The sequence below is a fragment of the Tarenaya hassleriana genome, unplaced genomic scaffold, assembly GCF_000463585.1.
Source record: "Tarenaya hassleriana unplaced genomic scaffold, ASM46358v1 Cleome10, whole genome shotgun sequence".
Taxonomy (NCBI): Eukaryota; Viridiplantae; Streptophyta; class Magnoliopsida; order Brassicales; family Cleomaceae; genus Tarenaya; species Tarenaya hassleriana.
The window spans coordinates 3698824-3716800 of record NW_010960188.1 but is presented as its reverse complement, the minus strand read 5'-3'; the positions used below and the strand labels follow the sequence as shown (position 1 = coordinate 3716800).

The following is a 17977-nucleotide window of genomic DNA, read 5'->3' as shown; positions in this document are numbered from 1 at the left end:
AAGTGAAATCGTAGCCGTACAACCTAGAAAGCCTCCGAATCTTGCGGTCATGAACACAGGTCAACGTTTTGTAACTTGAAAGAGGGATCTTTTGTCCAAAAAGTCAACCAGTAAAAAGCAGCCACGTCATGTAATCAGTAACATGATTTCTATGATTAATCACATGGGCTACGTTATGGACTAATACTAATCGTACTGTGTTTTCGTGGGAATGTGTACGTGATAAGTACGCGCATATGTATATCACCGTTATCATTCCTTCGTATTATACACGTCAAATCCAATATACAAATATAACAACCATACCAAAACTTATTCATATATATATATATATATATATATATATATATATATATATATATCATATAAAATATACAAACTTAAAAAAACAGATAGATGATGGTTAATGTAACAGAAACTAACTATGATTGATCGGAAAATTCTCATTAAAGTCCGTGTAAACTTCACGTCATTGACATATAATATATATATATATATATAGATTTATACACAAGTATATATGTACATGATCCTGCTACTCTACCTCTGTTTTGAAAACCGGCAACAAATTTGTTTGCCAATTCCTATTAGTTTTTTTTTTTACTTCCGTTTTAATAGTAAATTTAACCTATACAAGAAGAATCCGATTTCTAAATTTATGATGAGAGTCGTTGATGATACTTAATTGTAACAAGGTAATTAGATTGAAATAAATGTTTTAGTAAATCTTTATAGAGCGAAAACATCGTGGAGAGTTTTAGTAGCCATGAAATTAACTTTCTATCTACCCAAGTTTGGGTGGCCTAGTGGTGAGAGAACATGTAAAACATGCTCTCATCCTGGGTTCAAATCCAAGCGTGGAGAGGGGCATTCACCTGAGCTTCTCCGGTCCTCTGGGAGATATAGTCGGGTTAAAGACCCGGTGAACTTCCGGATTATCCAAAAAAAAAATTAACTTTCTATCGATGTAATACAATGTGGTTTGGGTATTAAACCGGACATAAAATCCACTAAACCGTTGGCGATTTATAATCTTTCATATTTTTTTGCTTTTCTTATCGGCACAATGGCAACAAAACAAGATTATTTATGAAATATATGTTATATTATATATATATATAATGGTTTAACATATAACGAAATACAATCTTACAAATATATACTTCATTTATATAAAAATAATTTATTTTTCTCGGATTTGGACAAATCTCAGTTTTACGTGAATGAAAAAACAAGCATACCCAAACAACATATTTATACATGAATGTATAATCCGATTGAATCGTGAAGTAAGAACAAATACATATCTGTGGACAGTTTTCAGAGGCAATTTCTGGGAATCACAACACCAGAGGATCGTCCATGAACATGTCTGCAATAAGAACTCGACGAACGTCTCATGTAAGTGAGCTTAATGTCTTGTAATACGATGCCAGTGCATGGATTCCTCGGACTGCAATCCAGTTTCACCCCAACAGCCGTGGCCGTTGTCCCCTTTATGTTCGAATACGTCACTCCACTTATCTTCACACCAGAACTCTGAAAATATATATCAAAATGCCATTAATCAACAGAGTAAGTGGTTTTCTTGGTCCGAACATGCATCTTGGAACTGAATTCTTCACCTGATGAGGACAGCCTTTGCCCGAAGGACAGTAGTTCTGGTCGATGATCAAAGGGTTTTGAACGTTGTTCATTACGAGGTTTCTGAACACTATGTTCCTCGCGTACCCGTTGCTCGCCCTCGCCCACGACTTTATCCTCACTCCGTTTTGCGTCTTTGTGAAAACCGAGCTCGTGACAGTCACATTCTGCACTCCTTCCTCGTTCACGTAGTCTCCAAGGCTCCCAATACTTCACATTTAACAATTTATAATAACCACACTGTTATACTTGTGTGTGTGTATATATATATAACGTATATTGTTTTTACGGTTATACCTGATTCCATGTCCTGGTCCACAGTTGACGCGCTCGATCCAAACGTTCCTCGATCCTTGACTGAGGGATATGCAGTCGTCCCCGGTTAAAATCGCTCCACCGCTTATGGTTATGCCAGTTGAAGATTGAACGTGGATACCGTCGGTGTTAGGGCTACCGCTCGGTGCCCTAATCTTTATATCCCGAATCCTAACGTTGGTCGAATGATGGACCGATACGTGAATATTATGGCTATTGACCGATGTGAAACCGCTGAGGAGCACATCGTTGCACCAGCTAAACGATATAGACTGCAAAAATAGCCATTGAAAACATGTTTTACGAGCGGTATAGAGAGAATATTACCATAATATTACGTAATCTCACACACGGATTCACGACTCGGGATTAACATAAGTACATACCCTAGTAGCAGGAGGGCAGTGACCACCTTTTCTTCTGCAAGCCCAGTACCCAGCTCCTCTTGCATCAACGGTTCCACCATAAACCGAGATCCGGTTAACTTTAGCGAACAAAATCCAATAACCGGAGCTACCCAGATCCCAATAATTCGTCGGTGCCACGAGTGTTCCATCGATCTTGAACGTTATTCTTGACCTGCATGGTCCCAAGAACACGAGATTCTTGACCAAGTACGTCCCACGTGGAACATACACCATGGCCGAGGTCCTCGACCTGCAGGCCATCGACCATGCCGTGTGGAACGCCTTGGTCGAGTCAGTTTGACCGTCCCCTCTCGCGCCGTATCTCTGGACGTTGTACGACGGAGTGGCCTTTGACGAGTCGATGATCATCATGAGGAGTAAGTAGATTGCAACACAAGGAAACATTATGTTCTTCGTCATCTTGGATTTGAATTCGATGTCGATTTTTGAAGTGAAGGCTAGGTGTAATGTGAAGGGTTATATATAGGATTATGAGGGTGTGGAGTGATATTTCATGAATTGGACCGACGGTCCGAGTAATTGAATAATGTTATTACTCGGTTAATTGAGAATTAAGTGACCTAAATGTCACTCCCACGTTATCCTTGTATGTGTACGGTGGCATTGTGTTGTAAAATTTGTGACTAGTACGTATGAGACACATGAAATTCTTAGTACAAGCATTCCATTTACACGTTACCTAATCTCAAACTAATTTTAATTCGTCTGATTATGTGACGTGGATATGCAAAATATCAATTCTATTGTTGAATAAAATATACTCCCTCCATTTCTAAATAATTATCGTTTTAGAGTTTTTCACACTTTTTAATAAAAATATAAAAATATTATTACACGCCCTTATTTGATATAGGTTTAATGATAAAAAACTATATTTTTATTAGAAGTTTATTGGAATTATAGTAGTTTTAATTAAGGATAAAATTGGAAATTATTTTAAAAAAGTAGAATAACATCTATTTAGAAACAAAAATAATTGTTTAAAGCGTCAATTATTATGAAACTGAGAGAGAATATATTAATGTTAATAGGAAATAATAATGTTTTTAATCAAGTGCCGCGGATATTATTGTTACGTACGTTGGAGTTATTGTACGGTTGGTCGTCACATGGAGGAATTTCTGCAAGATTATTGGGCGGGAATATTTGCATGGCTCATGCAAATCAGCAAATGTTGTCTATAATCTAGTGCAAAGAAAATAATTTCTTAATTTCGTTATAGAGTTTGTTAAAATATTGAATTTTAAAAAAAGATTATGTAGGCTTCGTTGGATGTTTTTTTTTATAAAGTTTTTTTTAAAAGGCTTCGTTGGATGTTATGGACCGAGCCTAATACATAGCCCTATTCCTTAAATCCCGTATACGTAGGGCCTTTTATTTATGGGCCTAAGATATTGGCCTATCAAATAATTTACCGAACACGTATGGTTATATTTTAATTTTTGGTTTTGATATTAGGTTTTTACAACAACAAAAAAACTATATCTTTTTTTATAAGAAAAAAAAATCTATATCTTCTTCGGGTTTTTTTTATAGATTGATCGGTTTGATTCGGTTTTATATATTGAAAGTGAAATATCCACTTCTAATATATAGTTTTTAACGTTAACAAGCACTATTAGGCATACTTAATGTATGATTAAGTGATTAATTAGATTGGATAACCAATCATTTGAACAATTTATTGTATATATATTGCTGGCTTCGAAAGATATCAAGAGATCTCCATGTGATAATCGGACTTTGCTAAAAAATTTATCTGTATTTTTTTTTATTTGTCCGGAAACCGAAAAGATATCATGGCGGTTACCTTTTGATTAGTTACCTAATTATATTTAAAAATTTTATTAACTCTGAATTTTCGGTGCATTAGTACTCTTAGGATAAGTTAATACCCTTAAATCAACTAATTTACTCGTAAGTATATAAAAGTATGTATATATGCATGCATGCATGTATGTATGTTCATGTATGTATGTCATGAGATTTCTCTATACTTTATAGACGTTGCTAAGATTTTTTATCTCATAAAAAAAAAAGTAGAAACAAAATAGGAAATTATTTAGATTAAATTTTGATCTCATGTTGACATATGTTTGTCATATTTTGAAAATTAAATTTTATGTTCAGTTTCTGAAGTCCTTTTCCTTCATTTTTTTTTGGGCACGTAAATTGCGAAACGGGCCCACTAAATTGCCAATCATATAATTTTGGACCATATTAATTCGACTCTGGTTAAATTAAGCACCTAACAGTTTCCAATACAAAAATTTTGTTAATTTTATTTTATTGTCATCTATTTTATTACGTTGCGTTTATTTCGAAATATCAGTTATAGTCTATTTAAAGAGTACACATCTTACGTGATTAGAAGAAGAATTCTTTATATATTTTAAATCTAAGATTTTTTGTATAATGTTTCAAAATGTAGGACCGTATAACTAAAGTAAGAACCTGAGATATAAAATAAATATCTACAAATCGTTTTGAATTTCCTCCCAAAATCATGTGGTTAAGACTATGTTGGCTATAAGTTTGTGTAGATAGGTCAACCTCTAAATCACGTGGTCTCTCTCTCTCTCTCTCCCCTGTAAGCTTTTGAAATCGACAACATTATAATCGAATACATCAACATATATATAAGTTTTAATATATATATATATATATATATATATATGTATGCGTGAATCAGAGATATGAACTCAACATACATGCAAGGCTTTACACGTTATGGATGATAAGGGCTTGTTCATGATCCATACAATGCGGCCAATCATTTTATACGTAGAAACATACCACATTTCTGTAAGGCATGTGCATGTGACCCCTCAAAGCTAAAAAATAATATCTAACAATGAAAACAGTACATGCACACACACACACACATATATATATATATATATATATATTCGTTCGTGACTTGTTTACGTAATAAAATTTCATAAACCTGTTGTATACTTATAATAACAGGGTAATACATGACTCGTACGTATAATATTATTTTGTTGGCATACATAAAATACAAATACAATGCTTTTTTTATCGGTGAAAATGTCACATGGGTATCCATCGGATCTAGCTAGGGATCCTAAGATTAATTAACAACTTAATCTTCTTAATTTTACAATACCAATATCTTATTATAAAACTACGAAACATGAAATATTAATGCAGCTGTTCATTTTTATTATCCCATGGCTAATTACATGCTCTTGATTAACGTGTGCTAATGGTGAAAATTAGACAAAGATAATACGGAGATTGTTAGTTACTTAACATTTGATATTTTTGAATATAAGCAAGAAGGAAACATAGAAACCAAATGAACAAAATATAAACGTGATAAAAAGAAAATCAAAGTCGCAATTTAGGGAAAAAAATGTTAAAATAAAAAGAAGGCGTGCCGGAGGGATTGATGATGAAACATGTAAATGGACAATTTCGCCTCCGCCTTCTGCTCCACTTGTCACGTTTTCTCTTCACATCGCTCCTTTATATCCATATGCATGCTAATTGTTTAAAAATGGAAAAATCCATATAATTACCTCAACTTTACAATTTACTGTTATATAAATATTTAATTTTTAAAATTTTATCTAATTGATAAATCAAATCTTAAAATATTCCAAATTGATACCTTAGATGTTAAAATGTTACAAAAAGATATCACAACTCACGAAATCGAAAACAATTTACAATTTTGCTTTGCTTTTTGTGTTGGAATTAACATCTAATTTCTATATCGTCGTTAGAATCGAGGTTGTGAATTGTCATCGATTTCGTGAATTTCGTTTTTATATTAAAATTTTATATTTAATCTATACATCTTCGTTAGAATAGTGGTTGAAAATTATCATCAATTTCATGAATTAAGATATCTATTTGGAATATTTCAATATTTGAGGTATCAATTTGAAATATTTTAATATTTGAGGTATCAATTAGATCAAATTAAAATTTTATATATTTATTTGACATATTTTGCCCTTTCATATCAAAATTTGATTTTACTTCATTTTTTATTTGAATTCAATTTTTAAATAAATAATTATTTATTTTGATTAATTTAATTAATTTTAAAAGTACATCATCTTAGAATGATTATATATTGTTCTGTTCCATTTTGATCCGATTTGATTTTACTTGCCCGAATCTCGCCGAGATGAACATCTACTTTTTTGAAGAGTTGTTGAATTGAATTCTATGGGATAAAGGACAAGAAATGAGCCTCCGCATTTTCCGTAATTTAATCACATTTATTTTCTTCGAGACTTTTTTTTTTAATAATTACATAACGTTTTACGATTTTTTTTATATCTTCTTTTGGCAATTAAAGACTAATGAAATGGGTAACTGGCCGTGACATGTTGGCCGCATTAGTTGATCTTGTGGCCCCCTACATCTCAACATGCCATGGGCCATGGACCGACCGTTTCGGAGGTGAATATGAACACTCATTTATATCACATGCATCTCTATATCTGCATGTGTACATATACATATACATATATGCATATATATTCATCATTTCATGAATGGTGTATCATTACATTATTATATATGCTTGATTTGTCAGTGGAATCTGCTAAAGAACCTACCAACGATCATATTCAAGTTTCAAGAAGGCGACTTTAACGTACAATGCCAAATAAATCCAACAAAAATGTATAATGTTCATTAATTAAGTTTTAATTATTCTTACAAAAACCAATGAAAATTTTAATATATATATATATATAGAAAAAGAGTAATCAAAAGTCCTTATACAACACTATAAATAACCCCCATAACCGCTTTAACTCCCTCACCACACCACCACTACTCCCTCTCTCTCTCTCTCTCTCTAGACCAAACCGTAAAGGAAAACAAAAACACAATGACGTCCACCATTCGTTCAGACAATACATCACTTCTCTTCTTCCTCTTCTTCACGTTCTTGCTCTCGTCGTCGTCATCATCAGCTCAAACCTACAATGTCATGTCCTACGGAGCCAAACCCGACGGCAAGACGGACTCCACCAAGGCCTTTGTCGCGGCTTGGGTCAACGCATGCGCCTCGGTCCGCCCAGTGACCGTCATCGTCCCCAAGGGCCAGTTCTTGCTGCGAAGCGTGGTCTTCGACGGCACAAAATGCAAGCGCAAGAAGATCACCGTTAGAATTGACGGGACTCTGGTTGCTCCGTCGGATTATCGGGTCATTGGAAACGCTGGCTATTGGATATTCTTCAATCACGTTGACGGCGTATCCGTCTACGGCGGAGTTCTTGACGCTCAGGGAGCTGGGCTCTGGGGTTGCAAGCTGTCCGGCAAGAACTGCCCGAGCGGCGCCACGGTACGTTTTGAAACCAAGCTTTTGCCCCTTTCGTAACCGTTCGAATATCATCTGACGATCGATGTGCCCGATGGTCCAGATCTTGGTTAATTAATTAATTAATTAATTAAGAGAGGTTATGTATAAGACAAATGCACATTATAGTCTTATACGACAAATTCATGACTTTCCTATCTAAACCCACAAAAAAAAATAAAAATAACGACTTTTTAACTTTCCAAAGGAATTTTTGATAAAGGTTAGATTTTTATGATACCCTTTTCTGACTTATGAAGCTTAGTTGACCCTTTAATCTTATACAGCCCGAAATGTTACATGGGCTACCAAACCTTTTTCTCACGTTAGCCCATATACCGACACATGAAATGGAGCACTAACCGGTGTGATTTGGCATGCGTTTTTCAGACCATAGGGTTTCAGAGCTCAAGCAACATCGTCGTGTCCGGACTGACGTCGCTGAACAGTCAGATGTTCCACATCGTGGTCAACGGATGCCGGAACGTGAAGCTTCAAGGAGTGAAAGTTTCTGCGGCGGGAAACAGCCCCAACACGGACGGAATCCACGTCCAGTCGTCGTCCATAGTCTCAATCCTCAACTCAAATATTGCTACCGGCGACGACTGCGTTTCCATCGGCCCCGGCACCAACGGCCTCTGGATCGAAAACGTCGCTTGTGGACCCGGTCACGGCATTAGGTATGCACATTCTTAATACATCCTGAAAAATCCAAACCTTGGAATGCCCACAGACAAACTTTCGGACTATGATGGTTTATCGACTTTTATTCACAATTAACATCCCGTGTTTTTTTCCATTTTCATTATCAAGCATTGGGAGCCTGGGGAAGGACAAGGTAGAGGCAGGGGTACAAAACGTGACTGTGAAAACGGCGACGTTTACAAAGACAGAGAATGGGGTGAGGATAAAATCATGGGCGAGACCCAGCACCGGATTCGTCAACAACGTCCGTTTCATTCATTGCGTTATGAACAACGTCCAAAACCCTATCGTCATTGATCAAAACTACTGCCCCGGCAAGGAGAATTGCCCCGGACAGGTACACCTACATATACACGCATGCATACAGAGATACATACTCTTTTCGTGTATATATATCTGTGCATGTCTTTGAGATTAATGTACTTTGATGACGACCAGGTTTCCGGGGTGAAAGTAAGCGACGTGCTGTATATGGATATACACGGGACATCAGAGACAGAGATCGGAGTGAAACTTGATTGTAGCCCGAAGAAGCCGTGTACCGGAATTCGGCTTCAGGGCGTGAAGCTTACGTACCAGAACAAACCGGTCCGAGCAGCTTGTAGCCACGCCGGTGGGATTCAGGCCGGATTTCTCCAGCCGAGTAGTTGTCTTTGATGAAACCCTAAATGTGTTTTTGTCGGTTCCTTTTGTTTTGTCTCTCTCTCTGTTCAATTAGTACAAAACTAAGAAGGTAGGGGGGGGGGGTGGAACTAGGGTATGTTTCAGGTTGTGAATAAAGACTCCGTTTCAAGGAGAGGGAACGGAGGGTGCATGAGCCTGTGGCGGTATCCGGCCCAATGGGCCGTGAGCCTGGCCTTGCATTTGGTTTATGGAGCCCATCAGAGAGCAACCCTTTTTTGTTGGTGTTTTATTTTGTCCTTGGTTATCAATTAGTTATAATTATCCAAATTAAATATGTGATTAATTAGATATGTTATTATTACAACATACGCAAAATGAAAGATATGGGTAAATGACAAGCTTCCCGTTTTTCTTCCATAGCAGGAGAAAGGAAGCTATTATGTTTGTTCGTTGACCGTTGCATTATTTTGCTGCTCCGTATTTCTCTCTCTATTGCCTATATGTATACACTCACATACAAATATATAACCCACTCATACTTCTATATATATATATCAATTCCGAAAATAAAAACAAAAACCATTGAGTTATTTAATACTACATACTATTTTGCATACAAAAAAAAAAAACTTTTTATAAGCATCAATTATCCATGACAACGTCAACACCACCTTAATCCTAAGTTTATCAATTATCCATAAATCCAAACAAAATTTTATTTTATAAATAGATCAAAACTATTATATATATTAATCTACCTATTTTAGTTATAATTTAAAAATTATAATGATAAATTAATATCATAAATATATTTTTTATAATTAAACGTAAATTTCATTCCTTGTCTAGAAGATTTACAAGTAATATTGATTAGTTACATCTCCAAGTGAACAAATCAAGGTAAGTGGCGGATAATTAAAACATATATATTAATAAAATGTATAATTTTTTTTGGATATTTTTATAAGTATAGTTATTTGTTCCGATTTGATTCGTTGATAATTAAAATTTTATTCAGATTTTTTAAAAAGGATTTATTCTGATTTATCTCATAAATAAATACATAAATATACGGAGAAAATGGATATGCATATACGTATTTTTGAATGCGTTGAAAGCAAGTGATACGGGGATCACGTAGCACCACCGAAAAATGATACGGAGATATGCGTCGCCTTGTTTCGGGCATGTTTTCTGTATCATAAAATATGTATACAAACACCACAATACATAATGTATGTATGTATGTATGTATGTATGTATGTATGTATGTATGTATGTATGTATGTATGTATGTATGTATGTATGTATGTATGTATGTATGTATGTATGTATGTATGTATGTATGTATGTATGTATGTATGTATGTATGTATGTATGTATGTATGTATGTATGTATGTATGTATGTATGTATGTATGTATGTATGTATGTATGTATGTATGTATGTATGTATGTATGTATGTATGTATGTATGTATGTATGTATGTATGTATGTATGTATGTATGTATGTATGTATGTATGTATGTATGTATGTATGTATGTATGTATGTATGTATGTATGTATGTATGTATGTATGTATGTATGTATGTATGTATGTATGTATGTATGTATGTATGTATGTATGTATGTATGTATGTATGTATGTATGTATGTATGTATGTATGTATGTATGTATGAGCAAAGACAATGAGACACCGAATTCAACAAGGATGCCTTGAAGCCAAATTAAGGGATCATTTACGGACGATGATGGTCTTTGCATGGCATGTCTATGTGTTTGGTTGGCATGACATGATCATATGTCTTGCTCTTCTGATTTCGTTTTGAGACCACACAGTCACAAACTATATTTAACATTTCTGTTTTTTTGTCAAATATGAAGTTAATACGATGCTTCAATCGTCAAACTTATTGGGCACAGCCATATATTGATCGATGTCATTTAATTAGCTCTTCGAGCCAAGATTTTCCATTTTTTCGAAAAGAAAATATATAGTAAATTAATCAAATTGTTATAAGCAAAACGGGTTATGAATATGATTAGTATTTCTTAAGCGGAAATATATATATAGCATATGATATCAGATGAAAATCATTCGAATATTTACATATAACGATGGAGAATTCCCTTAACGTTATCACGTGTAGGAAAACGATACGTAATATAATATTATGTAAGAATATTCAATCGCATACGTCATTTTGTTCCCTATATATATATATAAGAAAATGATGGTACAACCTTATACAATCCAAATTCCGTGATCTGGGTCCAAGTTGGCACATATATAAAGTAATATATACATATATATAGAGTAATATATATATATATATATATATATATTACATTTCTAATAAATATTACATCACTCCCATACAAACCCTTATAAATAGCTCTCAAACTCTTTTCAATTTCCCCATCCTCATAACGTCTAATCTACAATCTATCAATCTATCTCCTTCACATTTTCCCTCTCCCATATTTCGTATCTATTGCAAGACCAAAACAAAACAATGATTCATACGACTAACGTCACATTCTCTCTCCTTCTCTTCGTCGGTTTCTTCTCACTCTCGTCATTGGCTGATCCGATTCCACCAACACTTGATGTCTTAGCGTACGGAGCCAAACCAGACGGCTCGACCGACTCGACCAATGCCTTCTTGGCCGCTTGGGACGAGGCCTGCCTCTCGGCTAACCCCACCACCATCGTCGTGCCACAGGGACGGTTCTTGATTGGAAACGTCGTTTTCCAGGGCAAGTCGTGTAAGAATACACGCGTGTCTATACGTATAGACGGAACGATCATAGCTCCGCAAGATTATAGAGCGATTGCCGGTTCCGAGAAGTGGATCTCATTCGAGGACGTTAACGGCGTTTCGATTTTCGGCGGGATTCTTGACGCACAAGGCACTGGTTTGTGGAACTGCAAGAACAATGGCAACCGCGATTGCCCTACAGGAGCCAAGGTATCGGTCGATCAAATCACGCATTTTTATATATTAGTTTCATGAATGATTACTCAATATTTGTCTTATAAATTCGCAGAGTTTGGTGTTTAGTGGGTCAAAGAATATAGAGATCAACGGTCTAACTTCACTCAACAGCCAAATGTTCCACGTAGTTATCGACAGTTCCGACAACGTGAGGATCGATGGCGTTAGGGCTTCCGCCGCCGGAAACAGCCCCAACACGGACGGAATCCACGTCCAGTCTTCGAGCTCGGTCACGGTCTCGAACTCGAGGATAGGAACCGGTGACGACTGTATCTCTGTCGGACCCGGAACCAGTAATCTCCTCGTAGAAAACATTGTATGCGGTCCAGGCCACGGAATCAGGTAATTAAGAAAATAAGAAAATAAAAACGAGGGTATTCGAATATTTGGCCCGACTCATCCTCTATAACTATAAACGAATAGTATAGTATTACTTCAATAAAAAAATTTATTTTTTTTCTTGTAATATATAGTATCGGAAGCTTGGGGAAAGAAGAGGAAGAGAACGGAGTCGAAAACGTGACAGTGAGGAACGTGAAGTTCACGGGAACAGAGAACGGAGTTCGGATCAAGACATGGAGCAGACGTAGCAACGGTTTCGCAAGGAACATCGTGTTCCGACACATTACGATGAACGCCGTCAAGAACCCGATCATAATCGATCAAAACTATTGCCCTAACAAACCATGCCAATCTAATCAGGTATTCGAAGCTATAGACCGTTATATGACGAACTCAAAGAACGTGTTCGTATACACATCGAGTACGTAGTCGTATATTGTGTGTACGGATACGGTTATATATTTAACGTATACTGTATAGGAATCGGGAGTGAAGATAAGCGGAGTGACGTACGAAGATATACATGGGACGTCGGCTACGGAGGTGGGAATAACGTTAGATTGCAGCGAAGAGAATCCATGCTCCGACATCAAAATGGACGGCGTTAAGCTTATCTACCGGAGCCGGCCGGCGGAGGCATCCTGCGTTAACGCCGACGGATCGGCAAACGACGTCGTTCCGACCACGGCTTGTCTTTGATTACAAGACCAATTAATTAATATTGCATTAATTACATATACAATTTATGATTTTAAGATAATACATTCGTGATAACAATTTTATATTGTCTTCATTATATGACTCGAATGTGTGATTGATTCGTGAGAAAATAAATATAAAATATGGAATTAATTTGACAGTTCAATGAGATAAATTCATGACTTTAGCATGTGAGATTAGGTGGAGATGTGAATAATCGTTTGCTCATTTTTCGGTAAACAACAATTTTGATAAATTGTATTATAAAATCATTAGAGTTTCATAATTGCCTCTCACCTAACGATTTATGTATTTATCTTTGAATTCCCTCTCAAATAGAAAAAAAATCGAAATTTTTTATGGAAGAAACTATATACAACGGTCCAAAACACACTTTCACAAGCCTTCTACTCCAAAATGTTTTTTTTTTAAAATTCATTTCAGTAAATTATATAGTTGAATTTTTTTATTTAAACCGATAGTGACATATTTTTATGATAAATTAAAAATAAAAGGTTTTTCAGTAAATATAATTAATTATTTTTGTTAGTCTTTTTTTTTTATTTGTTTCTTGCTTGCGCTTGCTAAGCTTTAAAACCCTTTCCCCTGCCATTTCGTCCCACCCCAAAACCCTATCCTATTTTCTCGGCTCCCATCTTTTTTCTCTCGGTAAGTGATTCTCCGACGACTTTTCGATGGCTTCCCGATCTCAATTTCGTTGTTCTTTCGTGGGAATTTCCTGTGTACGTCTACATTCTGTTTGTTCTATTTTTAGATTTTTAACTTCTGTTCGATTATCGTGGCTTGAGAAATTGAGGGAGAAGGAGTGCATGATTTCCTCTCAGGGGTTCGATTTATTTTCCGATTTGTCTGGGCTTTGAGTCTCCGTCTCTCTATTTTAGTTTATTCGCCGAGCTATTGGTTCGCCGAAAGTTCATATGTTATTTCGAGTTCTGTATCGTTAGTTTCTCCGTGTGGTTTTTGATTACTGTTCGCTTGTGTGTTCCGAGTGCCAGAGTAAGGAGTGTTCTCTTTTTGGGAGATGTCCAGGTGTTTCTGTCGACCAAATCCAGAGAATTAAGAAATGGCGTCGAGAGCGATCGTCAGAAGAAAAAGGATCATTTCTGATTACTTGAATGGCTCTGCTCGCTCGATTCAGAGCTTCCAGTCGATCGGAAATGCCGGTCAAACGCTTGATTCACATGCTTATCACTCTGTTGTCACTCGTCCTCCCATGGACCTTAACCGTGTAAACGAAGACAGGTCCTTGAAGGGAGGAGATGGATTTTTGTTACCCTCTAGAATAGGATATTTCGACCGTAGATTTCATGGGTTTTGTTTCTCGGGTTTCGGGTTTGCACAGTCAGAAATTGTGCCTTCTGTGTGGATGAGATATCCGGGCATATCCATGCGTAATGCTTCCATGGCTGCAGCTAAGAAACCGGAGTTTGAAGACGAGGACAACGATGAAGTGGTTGCGAGAAAGAGAAAAGAGGCATCTCCTGAAGCATGTGATATGGCTGTTGAGGATCTGAGCAGTGCTAAAGCCAAGGCAAAAGCTAAACGTCTTCAAGAGTCTGGAAAGGTTGCTCAATCGATACTACGGAGGACATGGGCAGCTCTTCTGGGGATAGGTCCTGCTTTAAGAGCCATTGCCTCCATGAGCAGGTTAAGATTTATGTTACTTTGCTTGTCCTCGATCTCCATGCTTGCGTTCCATTGTATTAAATTTCTCTGCCTTTTCTTTTTATGTTTTCTAAAGGGAAGATTGGGCGAAGAAGCTCACCCACTGGAAACACGAGTTTGTGTCAACACTGCAACATTACTGGCTCGGGTCGAAATTACTGTGGGCAGACGTGAGAATTAGTTCAAGATTACTGCTCAAGTTGGCTGGCGGAAAGAGTCTCTCAAGAAGAGAAAGGCAACAGCTAACCCGGACAACAGCCGATATTTTTAGATTAGTCCCATTTGCAGTGTTCATTATTGTGCCATTTATGGAGTTTTTGCTCCCTGTTTTCTTGAAGCTCTTCCCTAATATGTTGCCATCAACTTTCCAGGACAAGATGAAAGAAGAGGTATGGTTTCATTGAGAAGAGACTCTCACATGCTTTGTTTTACCTTGCTGTCTTATGTATACCCCATTTTCATGTTTTTGTCCTGGTGGTGCGCTCCCTTATGAGAAATCTTCATCCAATACTCTCCGTGACAACGAGCGTGATTCCTATGTTTGGATGCCCCTACTTGTAGGCTCATGCATTATGAATCCAGATCACATCAGGAGGGCTGTTTGATCACTGGAAGGATGACACAATTTCATGTTATTCTTATTTCTATGTACAGGAAGCATTAAAAAGGAAACTGCTTGCACGAATAGAATATGCTAAGTTTCTCCAGGATACGGTCAAAGAGATGGCCAGGGAAGTTAAAAACTCAAGAAGTGGAGAGCTAAAGCAAACTGCCGAGGACCTCGATGAGATTTTAGAGAAGGTAAACTGTTGAATACTGTCCTCTACTTTTTCATATTTATATTTTTCTCCCGTGCGATTTTTTCCTTCCATTTCAATGTATCAAATTCAAATCTTAATTTATTTTTTCCTTCCATGACATTGTTTGCGGTGCAGGTCCGTAAAGGTAGAACTGTCTCAAATGAAGAACTTTTGAGCTTTGCAAAGCTGTTCAATGATGAGCTTACATTGGATAACATTAGCAGGTTGGATTGTGTTACTTCTTTTATTTAATCTTGGGATATGTTATGTTCTCTCAAAGGCCAGTAATTAACTCCTTTCTCATACTAGGCCTCGCTTGGTTAGCATGTGCAAATATATGGGTATTAGCCCATTTGGAACGGATTCCTATCTGCGTTATATGCTCAGGAAAAGACTGAGGAGGTAAAACCTTGTATTGTTTGCTTATGTTAGGCTGGTGTATTAGTTCACTGTTACTAGCTTTGTTCAATTTGATTTAATGTTCTGCTTTCTCGTGTCCTTTTAGAATTAAGGATGATGACAAATTAATTCAAGCAGAGGGTATAGATTCCCTCTCGGAAGCTGAGCTCCGAGAAGATTGCAGGGAAAGGGGAATGCTGGGGCTGGTTTCTGTTGAGGAGATGAGGCAACAGGTTTGCTGTTTGTGGTCCTATATTTTGCTCCTTGTTGATTGTTAGGCTCTACTAGAGGAGATAATGATATTGCACTTTTTCGTATCAAAACAAACTTGCAGCTTCACGATTGGTTGGATTTATCACTTAATCATTCTGTCCCCTCTTCTTTGTTAATTCTTTCCAGGTGAGTCCAGGAAAAATATTTTCTGGTATTTCTTCACTGTTGTTTCTTGCAACCAATTTCTCATGCAGTTTGTGTTCAGGGCATTCACTGTTTCTGGCAAAATAAAGCCAGAGGATGCTGTACGAGCTACACTTTCTTCTCTCCCCGACGAGGTTGTGGATACCGTTGGCATCACTTCTCTGCCATCTGAGGACTCTGTCTCTGAGAGAAGAAGGAAATTAGAATACCTTGAGATGCAAGAAGAACTGATCAAGGTATGAAATAAATCATTCTGGATTCTGTTGTATCATGCTGACTAACTTCATGTCTTGGATCTTTAAAAAATTTTCATTGGTGGATCATTGTTACAATCTGATGATGCTGCCATTCCTTTCATTGAAACCCTCAGACTACTTTGCTATGTTAGCTTTGGGGAATGAATGGCATTTATGATGTTAACTCAATACCTGTAGGAGGAGGAAGAGAAGGAAGAAGAAGAGCTTACAAGGATTAAAGAGGCTAAAGGTAGTGAAGAGGATAAGGCACTGCAGGAGATGATCACACCAACGGCCAGAGAAGCACAAGAACAGGCTAGAGCTAGCGCTCTGGAAAAGCAAGATCAGCTTTGTGAACTCAGTCAAGCATTGGCTGTTTTGGCTTCTGCTTCAGTAAGAATGATTCTATTGGTTTACACGGTTAACATACAGAGCGAGTTTATCCATACTTACGTTAAAACTTGTTTGTTTTGATATATGCAGTCGGTGAGTAGAGAGCGTGAAGAATTCCTGAGGCTGGTCAAGAAAGAGGTATAATGTTCTTACTCTCATAAGCTATTGTCTATGTATTGATTGCTTAGTCATTGTCTTGTATACGGAGCTTTCTGACTAGATCAAAAGATGGGAGTTTTTTCATTGTGCATATGAACGTTTTTACTGGATGCAATCTTTGGTCTTTCCAGATGGAATTCTATAATACAATGGTCGAGAGAGAAGATGTTGATGGAGCAAAGGCTGCAGTGAAGGCGTACAAAGCGGCTCGTGAAGAAAGTGATCAACCTGACGAAGTTCCTGAAGCTGACGAGGTCTCCTCAGCACTGATGGAACAGGTAAAGCTTCGACCTACTTAAGCGGCTTCTTGTCCCTTGTCAGGTTCTATCTTTTTTTTTTGAGTTGGAGCTAACTGATCCTGCATTCGTGTCTCATCCTCAAAGGTTGATGGTATGATACAAAATCTTGAGAAAGAAATTGATGATGTGGATGTCAAGATTGGCAAAGGTTGGCAGCTGCTTGACAGGTATTGAAATCTTGAATGTTATATTATCAGCATCATCGCATTGGATGAAGTAAAACAATCCTCCCTGGATCAACTAACACCATTTATTGGCTCTAGCAGTATTCAAAATCCCGGCTTTTTTTGCACTTATCTAAGCTATTTGTAAATTGAGTCAATATATTCAACTCCAAGACCGTATTGTCCTTGTCTGCAGATCAATTTAGCCCTCTGCTTTACCATTCTTCTGTCGCCTTAGATTTGTTTAAAGACTGGAATTCATTAAACGTCTGCAGGGACCGAGACGGGAAGGTCACGCCAGATGAAGTGGCGGGGGGCC

The 17977-nt window shown here is 36.9% G+C and overlaps 4 protein-coding genes across 5 annotated transcripts in view; 3 read left to right on the top strand and 1 right to left on the bottom strand.

The window, feature by feature from the left end:
• Positions 1 to 1147: 1147 nt before the first annotated feature.
• On the bottom strand, positions 1148 to 2798 carry LOC104804181 (polygalacturonase). The gene is made up of 4 exons (XM_010528386.1): positions 2346 to 2798; positions 1942 to 2231; positions 1626 to 1854; positions 1148 to 1539 (listed from the first exon to the last, which is right to left on the bottom strand). Exons 1-4 carry the CDS (start codon positions 2784 to 2786, stop codon positions 1321 to 1323), a joined length of 1179 nt encoding a protein of 392 aa, XP_010526688.1. The 5' UTR covers positions 2787 to 2798; the 3' UTR covers positions 1148 to 1320.
• A 4403-nt stretch (positions 2799 to 7201) lies between these two features.
• Positions 7202 to 9350, top strand: LOC104804191 (polygalacturonase-like). Its single transcript, XM_010528394.1, has 4 exons — positions 7202 to 7719; positions 8125 to 8414; positions 8548 to 8776; positions 8878 to 9350. The coding sequence occupies exons 1-4, from the start codon at positions 7264 to 7266 to the stop codon at positions 9094 to 9096; spliced, it is 1194 nt and encodes a 397-aa protein (XP_010526696.1). The 5' UTR covers positions 7202 to 7263; the 3' UTR covers positions 9097 to 9350.
• A 2145-nt stretch (positions 9351 to 11495) lies between these two features.
• Positions 11496 to 13166, top strand: LOC104804200 (probable polygalacturonase At2g43860). The gene is made up of 4 exons (XM_010528407.1): positions 11496 to 12037; positions 12117 to 12406; positions 12538 to 12766; positions 12887 to 13166. Exons 1-4 carry the CDS (start codon positions 11582 to 11584, stop codon positions 13103 to 13105), a joined length of 1194 nt encoding a protein of 397 aa, XP_010526709.1. The 5' UTR covers positions 11496 to 11581; the 3' UTR covers positions 13106 to 13166.
• A 523-nt stretch (positions 13167 to 13689) lies between these two features.
• Positions 13690 to 17977, top strand: part of LOC104804209 (LETM1 and EF-hand domain-containing protein 1, mitochondrial) — a 5204-nt gene continuing 916 nt past the window's right edge. Inside the window, exons 1-14 of one of the 2 annotated variants that reach the window (XM_010528418.1) lie at positions 13690 to 13774; positions 14122 to 14773; positions 14868 to 15180; positions 15446 to 15592; positions 15727 to 15815; positions 15901 to 15993; positions 16097 to 16223; positions 16325 to 16389; positions 16469 to 16643; positions 16842 to 17036; positions 17127 to 17174; positions 17327 to 17473; positions 17579 to 17661; positions 17934 to 17964. In XM_010528418.1, coding sequence (XP_010526720.1) covers positions 14190 to 14773; positions 14868 to 15180; positions 15446 to 15592; positions 15727 to 15815; positions 15901 to 15993; positions 16097 to 16223; positions 16325 to 16389; positions 16469 to 16643; positions 16842 to 17036; positions 17127 to 17174; positions 17327 to 17473; positions 17579 to 17661; positions 17934 to 17964 — 2097 coding nt within the window. In that variant the 5' untranslated portion in view covers positions 13690 to 13774; positions 14122 to 14189. The remainder of the gene's footprint in view (positions 13775 to 14121; positions 14774 to 14867; positions 15181 to 15445; positions 15593 to 15726; positions 15816 to 15900; positions 15994 to 16096; positions 16224 to 16324; positions 16390 to 16468; positions 16644 to 16841; positions 17037 to 17126; positions 17175 to 17326; positions 17474 to 17578; positions 17662 to 17933; positions 17965 to 17977) is intronic. The other variant, XM_010528427.1, reaches the window with a different exon arrangement.

Excerpts from the sequence above, each read along its gene's own strand:
- LOC104804191 (XM_010528394.1), top strand. The coding sequence starts at position 7,264 with ATGACGTCCACCATTCGTTCAGACAATACATCACTTCTCTTCTTCCTC. Across the intron at positions 7,720-8,124 it reads ACTGCCCGAGCGGCGCCACG|ACCATAGGGTTTCAGAGCTC; the intron begins GTACGTTTTGAA and ends TGCGTTTTTCAG. Across the intron at positions 8,415-8,547 it reads GGACCCGGTCACGGCATTAG|CATTGGGAGCCTGGGGAAGG; the intron begins GTATGCACATTC and ends TTCATTATCAAG.
- LOC104804181 (XM_010528386.1), bottom strand. The coding sequence starts at position 2,786 with ATGACGAAGAACATAATGTTTCCTTGTGTTGCAATCTACTTACTCCTC. Across the intron at positions 2,232-2,345 it reads ACTGCCCTCCTGCTACTAGG|TCTATATCGTTTAGCTGGTG; the intron begins GTATGTACTTAT and ends CTATTTTTGCAG. Across the intron at positions 1,540-1,625 it reads GCAAAGGCTGTCCTCATCAG|AGTTCTGGTGTGAAGATAAG; the intron begins GTGAAGAATTCA and ends ATATATTTTCAG.
- LOC104804200 (XM_010528407.1), top strand. The coding sequence starts at position 11,582 with ATGATTCATACGACTAACGTCACATTCTCTCTCCTTCTCTTCGTCGGT. Across the intron at positions 12,038-12,116 it reads ATTGCCCTACAGGAGCCAAG|AGTTTGGTGTTTAGTGGGTC; the intron begins GTATCGGTCGAT and ends ATAAATTCGCAG. Across the intron at positions 12,767-12,886 it reads AACCATGCCAATCTAATCAG|GAATCGGGAGTGAAGATAAG; the intron begins GTATTCGAAGCT and ends TATACTGTATAG.